Source organism: Symsagittifera roscoffensis, chromosome 1 (assembly GCF_963678635.1).
Source record: "Symsagittifera roscoffensis chromosome 1, txSymRosc1.1, whole genome shotgun sequence".
In the NCBI taxonomy this organism is placed as follows: Eukaryota; Metazoa; Xenacoelomorpha; order Acoela; family Convolutidae; genus Symsagittifera; species Symsagittifera roscoffensis.
The window spans coordinates 93,576,145-93,600,826 of record NC_087062.1 but is presented as its reverse complement, the minus strand read 5'-3'; the positions used below and the strand labels follow the sequence as shown (position 1 = coordinate 93,600,826).

At 34.4% G+C, this 24,682-nt stretch overlaps 2 protein-coding genes across 4 annotated transcripts in view; one reads left to right on the top strand and one right to left on the bottom strand.

Annotated features, from left to right (window-relative positions):
- Positions 1-21,553, bottom strand: part of LOC134852698 (PI-PLC X domain-containing protein 2-like) — a 31,230-nt gene extending 9,677 nt beyond the window's left edge. Inside the window, exon 1 of one of the 3 annotated variants that reach the window (XM_063868568.1) lies at positions 21,307-21,553. In XM_063868568.1, coding sequence (XP_063724638.1) covers positions 21,307-21,321 — 15 coding nt within the window. In that variant the 5' untranslated portion in view covers positions 21,322-21,553. Of the gene's footprint in view, positions 1-14,837; positions 15,189-20,737; positions 20,849-21,306 lie in introns of those variants that run through there. The other 2 variants (XM_063868567.1, XM_063868574.1) reach the window with 2 other exon arrangements.
- Positions 1-24,682, top strand: part of LOC134852815 (charged multivesicular body protein 4b-like) — a 326,219-nt gene that overhangs the window by 101,434 nt on the left and 200,103 nt on the right. The gene's annotated exons all lie outside the window — the stretch shown is intronic.

Sequence of the window (24,682 nt, the reverse complement as noted above, 5' to 3'; positions counted from 1 at the left end):
CAAAAAAATGTGTTTCGAAAAAAAAACTCTTGAATTTTAGTCTAAATCGAGAGAGTGCGAGACTTACACGCTCGCTTCACTCGTCACTCGCTCAAATTGGACCAAAAATTTTAGTTAAGAAATGAAAAACTTGATGTTACGCCGGGAAAAAACTAGTTTTGGAAGCTTAATTCAAAGATTCTTTGGCAATAAAGTTTTTTAATTAACCGAATACTGAATTTTGTTTATTAATTTTTTTGTTACTCGTTTTTCAAAAACAACTGTTGCAGATAAGCTATTATTTACTAGCTTTCTACGTGCTCGTATTGATTTCTTATCGAATCACTCACAAAACAATGGACATTTTTTGCAGTTTTTTGAGAATTTGGTCGGAAATTTCTGTCCTAATTGCACAGAAAACGGGTATCCTTGCTTTGAATTGTATACTGACTATCACAACGGACCTCGCGGCAATCGACATAGAATTTTTAACATAGAGGCGAAGTTGCACTTCGCATAAACAAGCAAAAATATGACCGATAACGCTACTGGGAAAAATCGAATGATTAAAACTTTGAGTCTACAAAATTTCTGAAGTGACGCACGCCAATTATGACGCATTTGCAGTACCAGTCATTTTGATATATATATATATATATATATATATATATATATATATATATATATATATATATATATATATATATATATAAAAGAAAATTACCAACTAACATGCCTCAATTTATAGAGCAGTCCATGGAGCAGTAATAAAATGAAAAAATATATTGTAATAAAATTAAAATGAACGTTTTTTTCCACAGGCCATATTAAGTACAAAGTGATAAATTTCGCTCCTAGAAACAAATCAATTGTGACAAATAAGCTTCTTTCAACCAATTTGGACGAGTTCTTTGACCGATTAAATCTCCGCTTACGCGTTCATAGCGATAGCGCAAAATATATCGCGCGTTAATTGTCCCAAATTGGCCAAAATGGTAATTTTTAAACCCCAATAACTTTACGAAAAATGATTACAGGTGAAATATCTTTTCAAACTTAGGCTCAGAACAACAATGCCTTTTGAATGGCATCCGTCCAAAATGGCTACCGTCCAAAATGGCTAAATCCGTCCAAAATGGCTACTTAAAGTCGAAATTTGTCCGAAGGAAAAAACGACCAAAGCACAAATATTCCGTTACTTTCGTTACAAAAGTCGGAACAATAATAGTCGGTGTTAATATCCTTAGCATTGGCTATACTTAATAGCTAGTTATTGATCAAAATGAACACATTTTATCGCAATAGTATTTGCGTCGCAACAATATTTGCGGCTTCGGTTTGAAAAAAAGGATAGTTCATGCTAAAACAGAAGCATTGCTTGCGTAATTAGGCTATAACACTCTCATTATGCAACCGCGAAGATCGCATTTAACACGAAGTGTTTTTAAATTAGTATTATAAATTTAAGCAACCAGCTACCACCCAAATCGCAGTCAACTAACTGACCCGAGATGCATAATAAATTATCGCAAGGGTAAATAGATACGAAAAATAGCTGAGGATTGAGGCTGTATAAAATAGCATATAGACAAAATAGCATACGCTTTTTTTTGCTTTTTTACGTGTTATCAGGTGCTTGTAACTAAATTTTCTTTTCTCGAAAAAAGCATTTCATATCGTGATTCTAAAATAACTGAAAGAACATTTCGGCATGGGTCATTTAATGGCACATGCATGACTATTTATTCATTTTCTTTATTTTTTGAAAAAAAATTAAAAGGTAAGCCAATTTTTTTGTGCTCATTTACAAACAAATTTTTGATATAAAATATAGAGATAGATAGCCTGAATAGAAAAGTTAGGATAAGTATCGTAAATCTGATCGGCTAATATGTAATTGAACTTCGTTTCAAAAGATTTGAATTTTTATGCTATTTTATACTTATGCTAGAGTTACGGTCCCCGAAGCATTAGAGACAATTGATTTGAGTTAATTGTTTCTCCTTTTCAGCAATGACCATTTTAACAATCCTTTGAAGGATACTTAATTTTTTTATACATTTAAACACTTAACGCTTCAGAAGAAAACCCTCGAAAGGATTTCTGGACTAAGTGAACTATCTCCCCCTTAAAACAAAATAGGGAGGAGATAATTCACTTAATTAAAAGTAAAAATTTTCAGCCTTTCAGATTTGAGCTTGAATACACGCAGGACTTTCTGCTTGAATTCATCACAGAATTTTAGGGAGTTTGCAGTTACTAGTAAATAGAAATCGTTTATCAAAAAGTAACCAGTAAGTTATTGTCCAGCAAACAAGACTAGAGCTGTTAAGACGACAACAGCGTTTGGTTGAATTTAAGGACGACAGCACACACAAATTCTCCATTTGTATTTCTAAGAAAAATAATTAGCTTAAAGCCGATCAGATCAATTTGCATGTTTTGACTTTCCTTTGTCGTTTTAATGTCATGTCATCTCGATGTCTTGTCCTCTTATTTACCTAGCACCTATTAAGTTACCCTTTTTAGTATTAAATTTCTAAAACCCAGTGCCTGCTTAAAACAAAAAATTTGGGAAAAACCTCTAGTTCAAAACAACTCAAAGATGTCATAATGATCAGCATCGCATTATCAAGTGAAACAGCATTAAAGCTTCATGACTTCAAAATGATTAAAATTGCGCTTCAAAGTCAGTTTCCTTCAAACTGGCAAACTTGCTCCAAAAATCCAGCGCCCCAAAACATGGAAACATCCTGGCAGGTGAAATTCCCATATTTTCTTGTGAATCGAATTTTGAAAAACGCTAGTTTAAATGTGAAAAAAGAAAACTAAATTTTGTGAATTAAAACAGCAAAACATTAAACACAGACCGATTATTTAGCATGCATGGAAAAAAATTAAAGGTTTTGGTCAAAATATGGAGTCCGTGGAACAACATTCCAATCAGGCATTTGATATCGCTTACCTAGCAGCATTTGTTATCACTTAACTAGCAGCCACTAAGCCGACAATACTTGGGTAGATGACCGTTCAGCCAAAAACAAAAAAAAATCATTAAAAATTTTGTAATAGTGAGCTATCAAATTTCACAACTAGAAGATTTTGCAATCCACTCCTCCTAAAAAATCAAAAAGTAAAAAAACGTTTTCACGCCAAAGGGCCCAATATAAAACACCTGAGCCATTACAGTACGCGCCAAAAACTTAAAGCGAAAAAAATGAAATAAGAAAAGAACGTATTGAAAGTCATAGGTCTCAAGTAAATAAATTTTCAAGTAACAGAACGACTTTCAATTATTAGAGAAAAAATTGAATGAAACAAAATAAATATTAACAACTCAGAAATCGAGCTGACAAAACAAATGCAGAGCAACAATAGCCCGACGATTCGAAGTTTCCCAGATAAAAACTTCAAATTAATACGTACAGAAAAAAAAAGATCCCACCGGAACTCGGAATCCAGACCTGAGGATCTTAAGGACTAAGTGAGAAAATTCTTAGAGTTTTAGAAGTATTTGATACCGCTTACCTGGCAGCATTTGATATCGCTTGCTAAGCTTACCTTTAGGGTTCCACAACAAAGCAAAAATAAAAGGTGTGAAAGTCTAGAAGGTGTGGACTTGTAAGAAACGATATTTACGGGAAAATTTCCACTTCCCGATTACAAGCCACTTGCTCTCGCAAGTAAAATCAGTCAAAAATTCAAAAAAAAATATCTTCATTTTTTTACGCAGAGACGAGGCGGAGCTTCGCACCACTTGCCATACAACACCATCATAAAAAAGCAAGTCGAAAAAAATGGAAAATGTTGAAAAAAAAACTAGGTGAACCAAAATTTTCGTATCTCGGAGCCAGCTAAAGCTGGAGGTACGTGTTTGATATTTTTTGAGTTTGTATTACTTAAGCGTGACGAAATTCGTAACTTCAAAAATTTGACTATGCCTAAAACCTTAGTTGTTTCCCTACTAAAATAAGTGAGAAAAGTAAAAATTTTTGAGGATTTCAAATTGTCCCTAAGACGACAACCTTTCGCTGGCAGAAAATTAAAGAGTAGCCAATTCTACAAGAAAAATTCGCGCAACCGCTTCTTTCGATTGAAATCTCAGATTTGATAGGTTATCTTTTAAGAAAATTCAAAAAGTTTCTAAACAGCTTTCCGCAATCTGTAACTTTTTTTCTGCTAAAAGCAGGTCGTGGCCGATAAAGTAGAGAATACTCCTAAAATTGGGTTTCTTGATTGAAAACTTACCCTGACAATTCGCACATTAACTTTCGAGCAGAGTAAAAAACTTCCAAAAACCGTCAAAGCTTCAAAACTTGCAGTTGTTTGAAGGCCTTAACTTTTTCTAGAGAAAATTGGCGTAAAAAGTTATAAAGGTAGGCTTCCAGCAACTTGTTGTGTCGATTAAATCTTCGATATCAGATTTGGCAGGATAGTTATCGAGAAAAGTCCAAAATCGAACAACAAATCAGAATATTGACACTTTCGAGAACCATATCTTTATTTATAAAAAAATAGGGCATAGCCACGCTAATGCACCTGTAATTTCAATTGAGTCGAAAAACCCAGATTTGGCAGGGTAGTTCTTGAGAAAAATTTCAAAAAACGCTCAAAAATCAAAAACTTGAATTTTCCGAAGGCTATAATTTTTTCTGTGAAAAATTTGGAGGTAGCCACGTATGCAATGGAACTTTTCACAACCTGTTCTTTGGAATGAACCCAAAATCTCAGAAAAGGGGTGGGCATTTTTCGGTGAAATTCATTAAATTTATTTTAAAAAAAACACTTTTTATAAGTTGTATAACACTTTTTAAAGTTTCAATTCCCATTGAAACTACCCTTTAGTAACTAGTACCCAGCATGTAGTTAAATTTGAATTTTCATAAAATTGAGCACGTCAGCTGCATAGTGACTCAACTGATTTCGTTAAACTAATCCGATTTGATACCGCTTGCTAATCGCAAGCGTAACAATAATTTTGGATGAGTAATAAGACGGTGTTTTCGATACACGACAGTCACACACAATTGCTTTTTACGCAAATTGTATGTCACAGAAAAAACTGAGCATGAATCATTTGAAATTTTTTTACCACTTGTACAACACTACTTGATTAAATTCAGTCAAACAAAAAAAATACGGAGTCGAAACGGAGCTTCGCAACTCTTGCAACACAAACAACACATTGCGCTAGCATAGTGAATGGAAAAAAAAGACAAGTAAAAAAAATCTGAAAAAAAGGTTGAAAAAAATTACTTGAAAAAAAAACAGCTGCAAAAACATCATGGTTGTATATGTTTAAGTTGTATATATGGTTGTATATGTATAAACAGCCTCAAAGAACATGGAAATCATTTAACGAGTGGCAATAAATTTTGGGTCGAAATCTGGTGAGACGAAAATGAAAGCGTTGTCATAAATTTTTTTAAAAGTTGTAAGTTTTAAAAGTTTTAACGACCCATCGAAGCTGAGACCTATAATCGCTTACCGATATATTTTGCTCTAGAAATAACGCAATTAAAATTGTTTAAGACGATAAACTCAAAATCAGAGTTGAAATATCTACAAATTTACGAGTTTCAGTTTTAGTACAAACGGTTTAATTTAGAGCAAAACCAAGGCTTTAAAAAGTAAGCCAATAAAAACCGTAAGATAAAAAAAATGGCGTTTCAAGAAACGGAAAATTAACCAACCGAAACTAGGACCAAAACCACGAACCCGAAACCAAAATTGAGATATACTTTTCGAAAAGATGATTACAACCTGAAACGGGCTTTAAATTAAAACTAGCGTTTGACGCACCTCCTGTGCTTCGAAATTTTTCGACAACTCATGAAAAACCGCATATAAGGGAAACAACATCTGCAAACTTTTAGTGGACTCTGACTGCACCCAGTTACAGGGTTGGTAATTTCGAACTTTTAATTTTTATAAATTCCCATTTCAAAAGCGTCATCTCGAAAACTTAATGGGCCTCTGGAGAAACTTGGAGGCCAGATTTGCAACCACTGAGAGTCCCTGAGAGCACCCTACTATAGGGTTAGAAATTCAAAATTTTGTGAACTTCAAACCCAAGCTTCCCGAAAAAAAAATTGAAAAAAACGTCTTATCTCGGAAACTATAAGCATTTGAGCATTCATATTAAAAGGCAAGATTTGAGACTCCTGGGTGTACGCTGACAATAAGGTTGTATCTTCATCAAGTTGGTAGTTTCAATTTTTTTGAACTTCTTAGAAGATAAGTTCTTTGAGAAATTTTGAAAAAATCAAAAAACGTCACATCTCGGAAACTAAAAGCATTTGAGCAGTCGCAAGTGGCAAGATTTGCAACTCTTTTCAAAAATTTTTGAAAAAATCACAAAAAACGTCATATCTCAAAAACTACAAAGAACTGAGCAGTCATGTTTGGAGGCAAGATTCGCAATCCTTGATAGCACTGTGATAGTACCCAACTCACGGTTGTAATTTTTTTGTAATTTGAAATTTCTGAAAATTTTTGAAAAAATCTCAAAAATCGTCTTATCTCGTTAACTAAAATGATTCATGCATTCAAGATTGGAGGCCAAATTCGCAACCCCTAATTCGATATTGGGCTGCTTAATTTAAACTCGCCAAAATGATCACTAAAATCAAATTGAAAAATCGAAAAAAAAATTCTTAACCATTGCAATATACGATATAGCTTAAACATGCAAAAATAATACGTTGAAAAAGCTTAAACATGGCGAGATAGTGAAGCCCGCATTTAAAATATACTAGCCATTAACGCACCTTCGGTGCTTCGAAATTTTTTGACAACTCGTGAAAAAAACCGCATATATTGGAAACAACATCTGCAAACTTTTAGTGTACTCTGGCTGCACCCAGGTTTGGTAATTTCGAACTTTTAAATTTTTTTAAATTCCCATTTTAAAAGCGTCATCTCGAAAACTTAATGGGCCTCTGGAGAAATTTGGGAGCCAGATTTGCAACCACTGAGACTCCCTGAGAGCACCCTACTATAGGGTTAGGAATCCAAAATTTTGTGAATTTTTTAAACCTAAAATTCCCGGAAAAAAAATTGAAAAAACGTCTTTTCTCGGAAACTAAAAGGATTTGAGCATTCATATTAAGAGGCAAGATTTGAGACGCCTGAGTGTACGCTGACAATAAGGTTGTATCTTCATCAAGTTAGTAGTTTCAAATTTTTTGAATTTCTTTGTAGATAAGTTCTTTGAGAAATTTTTAAAAAATCGAAAAACGTCACATCTCGGAAACTAAAAGCTTTTGAGCAGTCGCATGTGGCAAGATTTGTTTCTCTTTAGAGTACCCTGACAACACCGAACTATAGAGTTGGGAATTTCAAATTTTGAAAAATAATTAATTTAAACTTTCTGAAAAATTTGAAAAAATCACAAAAAACGTCACATCTCTAAAACTACAAAGAATTGAGCAGTCATATTTGGAGGCAAGAACGCAATCCTTGAGAGTACTTTGACAGGACCTAACTACAGGGTTGGGAATTTCAGATTTTTATAGAATAGAAATAATTCAAGTTTTCTGAAAAATTTTGAAAAAATCGCAAAAAACGTCATATCTCGAAAACTACAAAAAATTGAGCAGTCATACTTGGAGGTAAGGTTCGTAATCTTTGAGAGTACTCCGACAGGACCTAACTACAGGTTGGGCATTTCAGATATTTAAAAACTAATAATAATTTAAGTTTTCTGAAAAATTTTAAAAAGCACAAAAAAACGTCAATCTCGAAAACTACAAAGAATTGAGCAGTCATATTTGGAGGCAAGATTTGCAATCCTTGAGAGTACTCTGACAGGACCTAACTACAGGGTTGGGAATTTCAGATTTTTTAAGAAAAAAAATAATTCAAGTTTTCTGAAAAATTTTGAAAAAATCGCAAAAAACGTCATATCTCGAAAACTACAACGATTTGAACAGTCACATTTGGAGGCAAGATTTGTAACTCCTTAGAGTACTCCGACAGGACCTAACTACAGGGTTGGGAATTTCAGATTTTTAAAAACTAATAATAATTTAAGTTTTCTGAAAAATTTTGATAAAATCACAAAAAAACGTCATATCTCGAAAACTACGAAGAATTGAGCAGTCATATTTGGAGGCAAGATTTGTAACTCCTTAGAGTACTCCGACAGGACCTAACTACAGGGTTGGGAATTTCAGATTTTTTAAGAAAAAAAATAATTCAAGTTTTCTGAAAAATTTTGAAAAAAAAAAAAAAAAACGTCATATCTCGAAAACTACAACGATTTGAACAGTCACATTTGGAGGCAAGATTTGTAACTCCTTAGAGTACTCCGACAGGACCTAACTACAGGGTTGGGAATTTCAGATTTTTAAAAACTAATAATAATTTAAGTTTTCAGAAAAATTTTGAAAAAATCACAAAAAACGTCATCTCTCGAAAACTACACTTGAGCAGTCATATTTGGAGGCAAGATTCGCAATCTTTGAGAGTACTTTGACAGGACCTAACTACAGGGTTGGGAATTTCAGATTTTTAAAAACTAATAATAATTTAAGTTTTCAGAAAAATTTTGAAAAGATCACAAAAAACGTCATCTCTCGAAAACTACACTTGAGCAGTCATATTTGGAGGCAAGATTCGCAATCTTTGAGATTACTCTGACAGGACCCAACTACAGGGTTGGGAATTTCAGATTTTGCGGAAAAAAATTAATATAAGTTTTCTGAAAACTTTTTGAAAAAATCACAAAAAACGTCATATCTCGAAAACTACAAGGATTTGAACAGTCATATTTGGAGACAAGATTTGTAACTCCTTAGAGTACTCCGACAGCACCCAACTACAGGGTTGGGAGCTTCAAGTTTTGTAAATTATTTTGTTATTTGAAATTTCTGAAAATTTTTTTTTTTAAATCTCAAAAATCGTCTTATCTCGTTAACTAAAATGATTCGGGCATTCAAAGTTGGAGGCCAAATTCGCAACCCCTAATTCGATATTGGGCTGCTTAACTTAAACTCGGTAAAATAACCACTAAAATCAAATTGGAAAATCGAAAAAAATTCTTAACCATTGCAATATACGATATAGCTTAAACATGCAAAAAATAATACGTTGAAAAAGCTTAAACATGGCGAGATAGTGAAGTCCACATTTAAATATATAATAGATGATTCGGGCATTCAAAGTTGGAGGCCAAATTCGCAACCCCTAATTCGATATTGGGCTGCTTAACTTAAACTCGGTAAAATAACCACTAAAATCAAATTGGAAAATCGAAAAAAATCTTAACCATTGCAATATACGATATAGCTTAAACATGCAAAAATAATACGTTGAAAAAGCTTAAACATGGCGAGATAGTGAAGCCCGCATTTAAATATATAATAGATAATAGATAATAGATTTCAAGAAACTGAGCACGTCAGAAGATGAATGGCTCCCGAAGATGAATGAGTCCTGTGAAAAAAATTATTTACCGGAAAAAGTCTAGTACCCGACTGCAATACCCTTGCTTATTACACGGGTAAGCAAGTATATGGAGCTTCAGAATACCAGCAGAGCTTCGCGCCAATTGGGTCAGAATAAAACTTCAGAATAACAAAAACATATGGTTCAAAAAAAATAACGAAACTGTGCATTGCAATGAAAGCATATGCAGAAGCCTCATTAATGAAATAATTAAAACTATAAACCCATTCGATCATTATTAGCTTTAATCAATTTATCTACAAGTTCTCGAAAGTCAATCTTTTACTTACTCTGGGGAGAGTGGAGCAATTTAATCTGATCGTGTAAAATAGAAATTGCAATTGTCTCAAATTCACAAATTTTGAAAGTATCAATCCTTTTCATAGGTCTCGGAAGTACTATTTTAAGTCCGTAGTGGTAAAATTAGTTATATTTTATCGACCAAATCAATTTTTCTCATAGGTCTGGAAGAAATTGAACAGGAAAATGATATTTCATTGGGATCGTTATCTCATTTGGTTCTGCTTTCTTCAATTCAAAAATTGCGTATTTTGTGCTTCATTTTGGTCTGAATCGATCTATTAAAGACTTAGTAGTTCTTGCTTTTAAATTTTAAAAAAATCCAAATTTTGGTAGTCCAGTGTGTTTTCCATGAATTCGCCAATAAATTTTTACGTGCACAATTTCTTCCTCAGCTATGTGCATAGTCTTTTTCAGCTCGCATACAAAATTGTTCAAAACGTTGGAAAACTCAAAAAAACGTAGATTTTCAACACAGAGGCGAAGCTTCGCTTCGCTAACTCTAGCGAAAACACGACAAAAAGCAGCTTCATAAAGTACAATAAGAAAAAGTATAAATAAGCCTCAAAATTGCAAAAAAAATTGTCTACGGCTGAGATTCGACTTGCGACCTTGAGATTAATGGTCACACACACTGATCACACACTTGCCACGGAAGCTTCTTAGTAGACAGACGATAAAAGGTTTAAAAATAGCCATAAATAAAGCAGAGAGCGGATTCTATGCAATTTCCAATGCTACAGTGAAATTTCCAATTAAGTGAACACTTTTATTTGCGAGTTAGGTTAGAAAAACAATAAGGTTCGTAACAATATACTAAACTGACAAGAAAGATATTCGAAATGCTAAATTGCACCAAATGTGTCTGTTGCGGTAAATTTGTTGCACGAAATAAGCACGGATGAGCCCAGTGAAAAAAAAATTAAGGGAAAAAGTCTAGTACCCGGTTGCAATACACTTTAAACTCGTTTACAACGTTTAAATGATTCCTTCAAAAAATCGATGCCCTCAAAGCTCTTGGAATTTCTAGTACAATTTATGACTGGTACTTTATCGATAAAAGTAACCCAATTTGAGAAAACTGGATCAATATGCAAACTTCATATTTCGTTGGGAAATCTGAAAATTGAATTCATTTTCGAAACTAGAAGTCGATCACATTTTTCGTGGCCTGTTAACTTTCGCTGTTCGAAAGTGGAGTTTGCATTATTTTTACACAATTACACAAAAGCAGCTCTAGAAAGTGCAATAAGAAAAAATAGAACGAAGCCTCGAATTAGCAAAAATTCGGCTAGGTCTAGGATTCGATCTGCGATACTGCAATCAAGAGATTTTGAGTCTCACTCACTAACCACTCAGCCACGCACGCATAACCACCGACAAACACTAGTCGCGATCAAAGCAGCTACATATGCTAAAAAATTGCCAATGCCATTCAGCAAAAAAGGGACCAAATAAAAGTAGACACAGTTTAGCAAGTAATAGTTGGGAATATAACAAACTGAAAGCATCCACACTAACTTTGCATGTAACAAATCGCAAAGCATAAAAACACATTATCTATAAATTATGCATTTCAACAAATTACGAGATATATTGAGTTAGAAACTTTCTGAACTCTAGTTTTTATTGAGTTATGTTGTTTCAAACAAATGTTTTTTTTCGACTCATTTGATGCATTAAAAAAGCATCAATTGTGTTAGCTTATTACTAATCAAATGTCAAAGCGCATTCTATCAAAAAGCTGCAAAGGTGCCCCAAAAGTTGCAAAAATTTTTTCGACTTGGGTTAGAAAAAAAAAGGAGTATCATACTAAAACTAATATGTCAAACTACGAAAATTAAATTTGAGCCTGAATAAATTTTAGGACTTTTCCAGGAAAAAAACGAAAAAAAAAATCATCGCGACCTATATAAGAGTCTGAACTACGTTCATCGATTTTATGGTCACCGGTAAATTAAGAAAAAGGTACAATTTTCTTGAACTTAATCAAAAATTGTCAATCAGAATTTTTTTCCGAATTTAGAAGAACTGCATTATAGCAGATTTTTTTTCTAAATAATTCCGAAGTTGAAAAAGTGTATACAGTTATGTTGTGCTACCGAAATCAGCAACACGTTTTTCACGTCTGCTGGCTATATGGTTTTTGCGTTTTATGATTTAATTCGTCTGGTTATTTTTCTTCTGGTTATTTATAATTTATATCTATACTTTTTATTACGAATCGATGAACGTAGTTCATTAGTTCATAGATATAAATTATAAATAACCAGAAAAAAATTATAAATAACCAGAAAAAAATTAAAAATAACCAGACGAATTAAATCATAAAACGCAAAAACCATATAGCCAGCAGACGTGAAAAACGTGTTGCTGCTTTCGGTAGCACAACATAACTGTATACACTTTTTCAACTTCGGAATTATTTAGAAAAAAAATCTGCTATAATGCAGTTCTTCTAAATTCGGAAAAAAATTCTGATTGACAATTTTTGATTAAGTTCAAGAAAATTGTACCTTTTTCATAATTTACCGGTGACCATAAAATCTAAACCCTTTTTGAGAATAAAAAGGCAAAGCATGTATCGATCTTTTCCCACTTTTGCAATAAGAGTGAATAATTGATTGATTTTTCTACGCTATGATTAGGAGAGCCGTCTTTGATCGCCTTCGATTGTCAAATGCCATTATAAAATTATCCAACTAGGCTTACCTGGCTTCCAGGTACCTACCAATTGTATTTTCTAATTGTGCTTTAATCACACAGGAATTCAAAATTTACACAGACGTGAAGCATAGCTTCGCATATATGCCAGTATTAAGACGTAAAAAAAATGACTGTATTAAACAGCGAAATATTTCAAACTTTTAACTTCAAAATATTCCAAGAGCAGGCACAATCCAGCCATTCTCAGACATATTTACGACTCAGAAAAGTTCATTTGGTAAACTCACACCAGGCAAAAATAATATTTGTCAAAAAGGAGGAACATCAACTTTATTTTTCAAATTATTGCAGCCGTCTACAATCACAGTTTCAAAGACCTCAAGACAAGGCTGCCATGCATTGCTTTCTTCTAAATTAAAGAAAGATAGAAAGTCAAGAAACTTTAATCTTCCTGAAATTGTATATGGAAAAATTACAAAAACGAACATAGGACCTCACGCCTAGAACAACTGTGCCGAAGGAGACGTGGAATATGATTTTATAATAAGGCACACATTCTAAGTGAATCAATGACAATGTTAGACAAGTTATTAACTTGGAAAAAAGCATATGTTCCGATTTGATAACGCTTGATAGTCGCAGGCTTAATAAAGTTTAAAATTAAGTGATTAACAATTAGTTTAAAATCGGACGCCAAAAAATTACGATGACAGGAAACTGAGCCTTCAACTTCAGCAAGAAAGCTCGTTAGAAACCGAAGCTTTGAATTTCCTGACTGCCTTCTAACGTCGATGCAAAAATTTTGGTTTAGAAAAATGATGCAATGATTCACATGAAACAATAAATTCTGGTAACGTATCAATTATGCCAAACTGCTTGCTTTAATTCGAAACAATGATTTAGTTCGCCACTCGCGCTTTAAAAGGACGTAATAGTTTGCGCGTTAATTATCGCAAATTGGCAATTTTCTGACAAGCATGACAGCACAAAAAACAGTATCCGATAAAATATCGAATTAATTTTCAAATCAGGGCATCACTAGCTTCCAAATTACATTAAAAAACATTCCGCCAAAAAAGACTAGTTAAAAAATCGAATTTGGTCAAAAAATCATAAGGATTTTTGGAGACAACATTTATGTGGAAAAATGAAAGTTGACAATTGAGTCTAACATTATGAATTTTATTTCACAACAACGCAATCTGCATTAGTGGCGAACACTAATTCACGCGCATTAGGCGCGATTGGAAGTTAGATTAATTCTGAGGACTTCAAATAGGTCGATTTCCACGAAAAAAGAATCTGTCAGCAAACAAAGATATGATATACGTTTTCATTCGCTAACACAACATCAATTTGCCTAGAGGCGAAGCTGGACTTCGCAAAGACAAGGGAAAAAACCTTGTCATTACATTTTTTGTAACAAATAAAAAATCAAAAATTTGCCGCCTGAAAAATAGGCGGTCTGAGAAAAAATCATTTCCAAAAATAGCAAATCGGTTCGTATCAGGGCAAAACGATTGCCTTTTTAAATAACTGAAGTTTTTTAGGCTGGAAAAAACATCAAGATTTCGCAATTCTTTTTCATACATCTTTCGCCAACGCAACGTCAAACACAAATTGATACCTCTCATCTAGTAGCTCGTTAACTAAATCAATTGCCCCAATGTCGTTCCAAAAAATCCCAGCCGGAGTATTTTGTCGCTCACGTTACTCGTTAATATAAACTTGGTAAATAAAGCGCGTCCATTACCCCAAATTGGCAATTATTAAAATAAAAATGATCACCGGTGAACTATTTTTTGAGCTGAAGATGTCAGAATCTTCCAGTGACACGGAGAATGTTGTCAAAAACGGTCAGTTAAAAAGTCAAATTTTGCGAGAGAAAACAATTCCGCGCATAAAGAGGCCGTAACTTTGTTTGAAAGTCGGAACAGCAGGTACTGAAAAACATGATATGAGTCTGTCTAGCAGGGAATTACTGGGAACAATAAGATAGTCTCAATTCGATTGAAAGTACTCCTTGAGTTTGAAACCAGTGTTAGAAAGCCTTGGAAATTCGATGAATTCACCGCGCTCAAATAAGTTGTACTTACGAGTTGGACACCATGGATAGTTGTATGAAAGTGTGTATCATCGAATCCAAAAAAAATGAGAAAATGGCAATTGCCCAACCTCCAAGAACTTTTTCTAAATGCTCGCAATTCCCAAGTGAGTTATGTGTTATCTTGGAGCTCAGGGCGTATTCAAAGGGGGTGTAAACCTGTCTCTCAAAAACTCTTTCTTGACCAATCTTGCATTAAAATGAGCAAATTTTGCTGGGAAAAAAAGTGACCTGACTGAATGACACTACGCTTGAAAACTTTGAATAAGCACTCTGACATTTAAAAACTTGAGCTCTCAACATGCCCGTATCAGACAAGACTAAAATGCAAACTCACCTCTCGCAGGCAGTAAATAGAATGTACAGGTTTCGCTTACAATTTTCCGCTACAAAATGGCAAATAGTTACTAAAGAGTTACTTTGAAATTAATATCCGCGTTCTTTCAGCTAATTTGACCACATTATGGACAACAAGGAAAAAAAGATTTGAGGATGTTTAGATAATATACAGGAGATGAGAAAGAAAGCTTGTAACGTTTCAGTTTTTGCTAGGCAAAGGTGGTTCCATCTTCAAAAGGGAAAATTAACAGTCAATAATGGACAAAAAGCTAAGCCAACATTATGCTCACAAGTGCAATATCCTGTTTTGGTTAAAAAGGCCGCTATTTGTTCTCCTCCTTTGCGAATGAAGTCTCCTGTGAAATGTGCCTTTGTATTGAAACGAGCCCAATTAATTAGTCTATTGTCTCTCAACTTCACACTTGACATTTTCGAGAAGGAAAGAAACATTTCAACCTTTGCCACATTTTTATTGTAAAAAATACGCCCAGCTTTCAATTGATGTATAATACAGGCACTCCAATTTCCAAAAATACTAAGCACAAAATATTTTAAAAAAAAAACAAATTAGTTAAAAGAACAGCCGGTTGCTGTGCAAGTAAGTACAGAATGTTCGATAATATTTTTTGTTAACTTTTTTCAGATTTTTCAAACCACCCAAACTAGCCATGTAAATTACCAAGTGATACGATTCTTGCTTATCAATGCATTAACAAGAGTACCCAGGTGCTGATAAAGAGTTTTCTCGAAGGGTGGCAGATTTTCAAAAAAAAAATGAAATATTTGACTATTTTAGGCTGAATAAATTGATTTTCCGTTTCGACAAAATTTTCTGTGCCGAAATTGCTTTTTTCGGCGCGCTCCCCACTCAAAACTAGTATATATTGGGGCTGAAGTTGCCTTTAGAAAAATTTTAGATTCAGTCAGTCAATCAAAAACAAATATCTCAAAATAGTACAAAGGGAGACCTTTTGGGTAGTCAGAGGGCTAAATCCCTGAGGGGGCATCCCCCTAAATCCGCTACTGCGATTACACGTAATCATGTCTGATAACGTTTTTTCTTAGCAAAAACGCTCTTTTCCAGTTTTTCATCCCCCTCGTAAAAATCCAAGATCTTTAAAATATGTTTATGCAGTAACTTTAAAAAAAATGAAAAATGCCGACATGTTCAAACTGGCACTTTTCATTGTAATTTAGGACAGGGAAAGTCACGTCACATAGGCTTCCGAACATCGATCTTCAGAAAAAATTCAGGGCGGGAGGAAAAGCGCAGTAAAATGGAGAAAAAATGATTTTTTTTATACCAGTTTAAAAATCTTAGCGCCTATTAATACAATAATGACGAAACTAAAATACTTGACGAAACTAATACTTGACGAAAATAAAAAAAATTACGCAATTTAGAAACATTATCTTACCATATCACCCAAAAGAAAACGCACTCCGAGAACTAACACAGTTATTTTCTTTTACTGGACTCCATATTGTCGAAACAGCTTAAGAAATCAATCATTGATCACAAAATACCTGATAATTCAAAAAATTACAAACATGAACAAACAACACGACAAAAAAAATATACCAGAAAAACACTAAATTTACTACACTACACGAAGGACAAATCAAAAACTGCAAAGAAACTTTAATATCTGAACAAAGGGAAAATGACAACAACGTCACTAATCTAGACAACAACGCCATCAACCGAGAAAAGATTATAGAATTTTTGTCCCACAATCGAGAGTATTAAAAAAGTACCAATTTCAAAAAACGCCCTGAAAAATAAACAGACAAACAACAAGACAAAAAATATACCAGAAAAACACTAAATTTACTACACTACACGAAGGACAAATCAAAAATTGCAAAGAAACTTTAATACCTGAACAAAGGGAAAATGACAACAACGTCACTAATCTAGACAACAACGCCATCAACCGAGAAAAGATCATAAAATTTTTATCCCACAATCGAGAGTATTAAAAAAAGTAGAATTTCAAAAACACCCCAAAAATAAATAACACATTCAAAAGTATACGATTACGTAAAATTTTTTTCTAAACGCCTCTTTAACATCTTCATTAGATAATACATCTTATCCATTTTTAATGAAGTAAAATTTCAAAAACTAAATTTTAATTTCTCCGAAATATTATTCTAACAATCAGCCAATCACCGCTCTCCCATTTCTCACTTTTACTAATAAAACATGAAAACAAAAACAAAAAATTTGAAAAAAAGGTGAACCAAAACTTCGTATAACTCGATGAAGGACATCTAGGGTGCAGCTAAAGCTGAATGTACGTGCTTGATATTTTTTCAATATGTCATACTGATGCGGTACGAAATGCGCAATTTCAAAAATTGGGGTTTGCCCAAAATATTAGTTGTTTCTTTACTAAATTAAATGGAGTGAAATTTTGAGATTTTGGAATTTTCCCAAGTACTTGACATTTCTCTTAGAAAAAAATTAAATTTAGCCGCTTTTGCAAAAAAACTCGCGCAACCGCTTCTTTCGATTGATGTTTCATCTCAGATTTGAAAGGGTAGCTTTAGGAAAATTGAAAAAGGCTCAAAAACCGTCAAAGTCGAAGTTTCAAAACTTTCACATGTTTGAAGGTCATAATTTTTTTTTCAAAATCTGGGCGCAGAAATTTGAACGGTAAGCTTTTTACAACCTCTTCTGCCGATTGAACCTATGATATCAGATCTGAAAAACGGTTCAAAAAACGGACAAAAAATCAACATTTTGACTTTTCCGAGGGCCATTTTTTGTGTCAAAAAAATTGGGCAAAATCGCGTGTGCAAAGGAGCTTTAAACAACACATTTTTTGGATTAAACCCAAACATCAGATATGGGTGGGTATTTTTCGGTAAAATTCTTCAACTATTAAAAAAAACGCGACAAAAATCAAAGAATTTAATTTTCCGAGGACAAAAACTTTTCGTGTAGAAAAATTGTAGTGGCTGCTACTGCAGGGGAGTTTTCTTCTAAAAGTGATCTCCATTGAACCACCTCAGGTTCCGGAGGTTAATTTTTGAAAAAAGTAAACAAAAAATTCAAAAAAAAAGTTTTGAAAAAATCAAAAACTTCACTATTCCGAAAGCCATAATTTTACGGGTAAAAAATGTTTGGGAGTAGCCGCCTATGGAGGGTAGCTTTCCAAATCCACTCTGTAAGTTGAAACGAAAATCTCAGATTTGGTAGGTTAGTTTTTGAGAAAACGAAAAAAAATCAAAAAAATCGGTCAAATATTTCCCTACAGACCTTTTCGAAGGCTGTAGACAAAGCAAAAAGAGACCAGGTAGTATACAGGCACACATGGCTGTAGTGGGTCTTTCTATGGATAACCTTTTTTGAAAATCGGTTTGTGGAAAAAAATTTGAGAGGTCATAAAATTCTCCAAAGGGTCCCCAAAAAATTAATAAAAACGCAATCCCAAACAGTTTCATAAAACCTGTTTTTATCGAACCGGGACTCTAGGCAACCATGCCCCGAAAAAAATCTGAAATTTCCAATTAGAAACTGAACAATTTTACGAAGCGGAAACAAGGCCGACAATCTTGAGTTGAGTCGAAAAAAAACTGATTTTCAAAACTTTGTAAAAAATTTCATGTCCCATTGAAACTATCCTTTAGTGAAACCACCAACCCAGTAGTAAATAGTAACTTAGTACCCACCCAGCTAGTATCAACCCAAAAGTGATTCAACTGATTTTGTCAAACTAGTTGTTAACCCGAAAAAGTCTACTTTCCGCTTTGATAACGCTGGCTAATCGCAAGAGTAAAAAAGCCAACATTCAGGTGTAAAAACCTATGTACTTGGCAGAAGACAAATAACACAAAAAACCACTTAAACAAACAAAGCTGCTAGTGCTAGGTCAATGGCCTGAATGCTCTAACTGCTCTTGGAAAAACTTGCTCTTTTTGATACAGCTGCAAGTTCGCGCGCAATAATTGTTCCAATTGGGCCCATGAGCAACTTGCTAAACACAGTTGTAACTTTCAAAATACAATCGAAGGCGAAATAAACATTTCAATTTTGAGCTCAGGGCATCCCTTTTAGTCAGAAGGCAAGAGGCCTTTAAAATCCTGATTCCTTGAGGAAAAATACACCGGACCTTTAAATTCCATTATTTTTCTCAGAAAGAACAATCAGACCTTTTCACCCATGTTGATACTTTGCCACAAGCTATACTAAAAACCGCCAACTATGAATGGAATTGAATGAAGCAGATATAACGCAAAAATATAAGGCTAAAAAATTGCACAAAATCTGTCGAGATGAAAATGAAAAAATGACAATCACGAAAAATTGAAGCCATGATAAAAAACAAAAACTTAAGCTTAGTTTCAGAACGGAACCCCCAGCCTGAAGTTAATGAAAATCACGTCCTCACCTCTGAGCCAATCAAACAAGGGCCACGAAAAAGCAAACATAAGAGATTCCACTTAACTAAAACACTAAGCAGCAAGAGTGCCACCAAATGAGCACTTCCATTTGCGATTTGGTTTACAAAAAGACTGGATTCGCAATAAAAAGACTTCAAAAACCACGAAAAAAATTATCTAGTTCTCCGAAAATTGAAAAGAATATAATATTTAAAAACTTCGAAGATGCCAACCTTCAGCATGATGCATCGTCGAGTGGAAAAATTTAGAAAGCGATGATTAAGTTTGGCTGGCCCAAAGCTTTATCAAAATAAACGCACTTTCAGCATACGACGTGCCATCGCTAATAACAATCTTTGCAAATCGACCACACTATATTTGCATATAATAAATTGGAACTTACAAAACAAAATTGTTCTCGAATTTCAAAAACTTCGCGCACTGAGACTTGGGCAGAGTTGGTACTAAACGGCCCAATAAAGAAAAAAATGATGTGATTGAAAAAACATTATCAAGCATTAGTGTGCTTCTCGGTTTTCAGAACCAGAGGCGAAGCTGCTTTTCGCAAACACAAGCAACAAAATGAAGCTCTGAAAATTGACGCAATACAAAGAACCTCTAAAACAAACAAAGCTGCTTGTGTCAGGGCAAAGCCCTGAATGCTTTAACTGCTCTTGAAAAAAACTGATGTACTTTTTGATACAGCGGCTAGTTCGCGTGCAATAATTATTCCAAATGGGCCCGTGAGCAACTTTCAAAACATAATCGTAATTTTCAAAACATGATCGAAAGCGAAATAAATATTTCAATTTTGAGCTCAGGGCATCCCTTTTAGTCGTAAGGCAAAAGGCCTTTAAAATCCTGGTTCCTTGAGGAAAGCACACCGGACCTTAAAATTCTTTTATTTTTCTCAGACAGAACAATAAGACTTTTTTTATCCATATTCATATTTTGCCACAAGCTATACTAAAAAACCGCCAGCTATGAATGCTCTTAAAGGAAGCAGATATAACGCAAGAATATTGTGCTGAATAATTGCACAAAAACTGTCGAGATTCTATTTTAAATTGAAGGCGAGGCTGCGTTTAGCTGCCACAATTGAGAAAACGGCAAAAAATAGCTCAAAAAACAAAAACGAAAACGGAAAAAAACGTGAGAAACCTTGAAAAACAAAACTTTTGCTATCTACCGGAATCGAAACCAACTGAAGTCTTGTGAATTGTTATTTGTTATTAGCTAGCGGGCGTAACCAAAAATATCCAGTACACGATTGCGAGACTCTTGACCTCAAAAGATACATAATTATGTACAAGAGCTAAGGTTATTTGATAATATGGACCTGACGTAATTCATCGTGAAATGGTAACCAAAAAATCACACAGGCGGTAACTTAAATAGATTAATAAATAGATTAATTTGGATTCGGACACGGGAAATAAATTGGACTTGAAGAACTAGTAATTGTGACAGGCGAAGCAGTGATCACCATTTAGCATTTAATTTTACCTGAAGGAACAGACCATGTTTTAGAATGTAACCGAATTCAATGCTTGTAAAACAGAGCAGGATGTCGAAAAAAATTAAAATACTTGAGCAAAATCCAGGTAAAATTGAAAAAAAAACTTGAGCCCAACTGCTAAAAATAAAAGAGCTCGATTGATGTCGCGGATACAGTTTATGAAAAGAAGATATAAAAATGCATTTTAGTGGGTAAAATGTGGGATTTTCTACTTTCTTTAACCTTTGTTCAGTTCTTTGGAAAAGGGGAGGCATCAAATGGATGAATGCCGATGGGTTACAACACAGCATTTAGCCTGTAAATGGCAATATTGAAGACCGGAAAATTAGCAGACACACTGGAGTTTTCATACTCTCCATCAATTTTTATCTGATGAAATTATTTCTGAGTTGCTTCTGATTTCGCAAATTGAACTTGTGATTAAAAATAAAGACTAAATTTTGTCCCTACAAATCTGTTCAAAAAATTGCTAAACTTTTCAACAACAAAAACTTGACAGCAAATGATAGAGCAGTTTAGTAAAAATGGACCAGGTAAACTACAAGTGGCTACTAACAGTGCAGGCAAGCATTAATGTCTGCTTGTTTGCCTGCCGGCTGAACTGGCTCTCCAATTTGCGAGGAATGAGGGCCCGACTATAGCCAGTACTAGAACTGGCGGAATAGTAGTATCCAATTCACTAAAATTGGAAACCTCAGGTGGCCCGGTGGAAAACAACGTTAATCTGGTCTTTGCGCTAAGGGCTCCTAGCTTGATTTGAAAGGTGTAGCAGCATTTAAAATCAAGTCCCCTATTTCTATTTGCTATCTGAAAGAAAAGTCAGACAAAATCACTCATTTCATTCAGTTCAGACAAACCCATTTAAGGAAAAAACATAAAATGAGGCCAATTATAAACAATAACTAGGCGAAACGTGGACTTGTTTAAAATCTGTAGCCCAATTGACCATTTAGAAAAAAAGATCCGAAACAAATTTTGGATATAGAAATTTTTTTTCGAATGACTTGGCATGAATCTCGTCAGAATAACAATCAATGCCCTGTATACTGTCTTTAACTGATAACAAATTTTATCGGTTGTTCGTTCGATTTATGAACAAGGAAATCTGATTGACTGACAACATTTTCGTGCATTTGGTCCTTTGCATTTTCGAGCATCAAAAACATTACCGGCCGCGGCAAAGCAAGAATTGAAGAAAAAAAATGAAAATTTGGGAACAGGGAAGACGTTAAAAAAATCATAAACCGGAAATTAAAAAACTATCTCTATCTCTAACTCCTTTCAAGACAACCAGCGGCTAAGGATTCCAAGAGTTTGGAGAAAACCGATTTCAAACAAATTTATAAAACCGACCAAAACTGAAAAAAGGATAGCCGGTTTTTGAGCAAGTAGCACAGAATATTCCGGCAACACTCAAGTTTTTTTTTCTTCAAATTAGTGTCATTTCTTGTGCGTGATGTTTGAATGAAAATTAATAAATTAAGCATAATTGACAAAAAATTGTTGTCAAAAAGCGAATAACAAACAAAAATGAAAACAATTGTGGGAAAAAAAGTAGAAAAACTCCGGTGCTTCGAATTTTCAAAAATATTACAGAAACCGAATACACTAAAAAAAAAATCTGCATCCTTTGAGTGTACTCTGAGAGCATCCAATTACAGGGTTGATAATTTCAAATTAAATGTTTTCTATTCAAATATTTTAATTTAAACGTTGAAAAACCATAAAGTTTTTACATCTTAGTTAATTTGAAAAATTTTAAAATTATATGAAAAAACCTCACATCATGGAAACTTAAAAACAATTGAGCAAGCGCATCTAGACCCAAGATTTGCAACTCCTGAGAGTACTCTCACAGTACCCTACGCCAACGTTGGGAACTTTTGTGAAACTTCAAATTTAACTTTTCTAAAAAAAAAATTGAAAAATCATAAAAACGTCATATCTCAAACGTCATATCTCAAATTGTTAGAAACTTATTAGATGTCGTTCGAATCACGACTGAAAAGGCCTTGATATGGTTGATCACTCAATCCTTTCCGATGATTACTTGTCTCAACTGATTTTGCCTAGAAAGCGTTAAAAAAAATTAAAACAACCGAAGACAAGTCCACCCTTATTTTACATGGTCGGGACAAAAAGAGGCAGATTGATCTTCAACTGGCACTCATGGTATTTTTGGCACACAACAAACAGTGGGAGAAAGGGAACCACGGATTTACCTATATTGTTTTTTGTTTTCTTCACGTTATATCAACCACTTATCATGAAGAGAAAACAGCGGGGAGAGAAGACTGAAAAGCGAAAAAATTCAGACCAATTTTTTCGACCGGGAAAACTTCTTTCTTCTCATCGCAACTTTAAAGTTTTTAGCATCAACTCTATACGAAATTCATTACGTGTGCTTGGCTTTGTGCGGGGAAAATAACGGAACTTTAAATTCCTCCGCATCTTCAGTGTTCGAAACAATTATGTAACGAAAAACTGAGAAAATCTGTCCAAAAAATACTTCAAAAAATTTCACTTTTTAACCAATTTCACTGAAGGGACACGAAGACCAATATGTTAGATGCGGTGATAGATAAATGTAGTCGAATAGTGAGTAGAAATTGAACAGATGAGCAATAATTCAAAAATGCAGTTTGATAAGGAGTAATAAAGGCAGTGTTTCTTTTCAAAAGACAAAAAATAAGTCACTAAGTCAATATAACATAAGCCGGAGACATATAGGCCGAAAAAAGAGGCGAAAAAAAGGAATGTATGCACCCTGAGGGATTAGTAGATTAACAAATTACTGGAAAAAATTCGAAAAAAAATTTCAATTAGCATGAACTTGATAGCAGCGCAAGAAATACCCGTGATGTGGCTACTGCGCCGACGAAACACAAAACATAGACAGACAGACGATAGATCGACAATAGCTCAACAACTTTTGTCGGTAAATTTTCAGGTCTTGCCCGGATTCAAAACTGAGGCGTGGTCGTCCCTTCTAGACTATGGTTTGCTAAATAATTTAAGTTAATAATAAATCAAGTTATCAAATGACCCAAATGATTTTTTAGACAAGTTTTCACCATGAAAAATCATAACTAGCACGCTCTGCAGCTAAACCTGCTCCTGAAAAATGACAGGGTTTATTTCTAACATAAAAATAGGTTGGATGGATGGATGTTTGGCTAGTTGCAGGGATGGCTGGATGATCCATCCAGCCATCCTTTAAACCAGCTAAACATCCATCCATTCAATGATGGATATTTGATGTTTGAATCATTGGCTGGATGATTGAAAGGATGGATTCAAGACACGATGGATAGCTAGATGGACGCATGGATGGCTCTCTAGATGGACGGCTAATTGGATGAATGGTTGGAGCGAAACATGGCTTGAGTCATGGCTGGATCGAAGACTGACTGGTTGGATATATGAATAGATTGATGGCTGGAAGACTGAATTGATGAGAGGATGGATAGATGGCTATATGGATGGATGACTGACTGATTGCAAGGGTACATGGGTTGACGGCTGGATATATGACTTACTGGATAGCTAGATGGATGAAAGGCTGGTTTGTTGGGAGGCTACATGGATTGATGGCCAGATATATGACTGGCTGAATGGCAAAAAGGATAGTTGGATGAAAGGATGGCTAGCTGAAAGAAAGCAAAAAGGGATTGAGAGATAATTGAATGAATAGATGACCAGGTGGACGGATAGCTGGATGGCTGGACGAAAGAGTTGTCGACTTGAGAGACGGCTAATTGGATTGATGTATAGATCCACAATAGACAGCTGCATGGGTTCCTGATGGTATGCATGAATGGCCAGATGGATGGATATCGAAGGATGGATATATAGATGGATGGATGCCTAGATCGATAATGGGTTGCTGGTTGGATGGACAGACAGCAAGATGAATTAAAGATTGTTTGGAG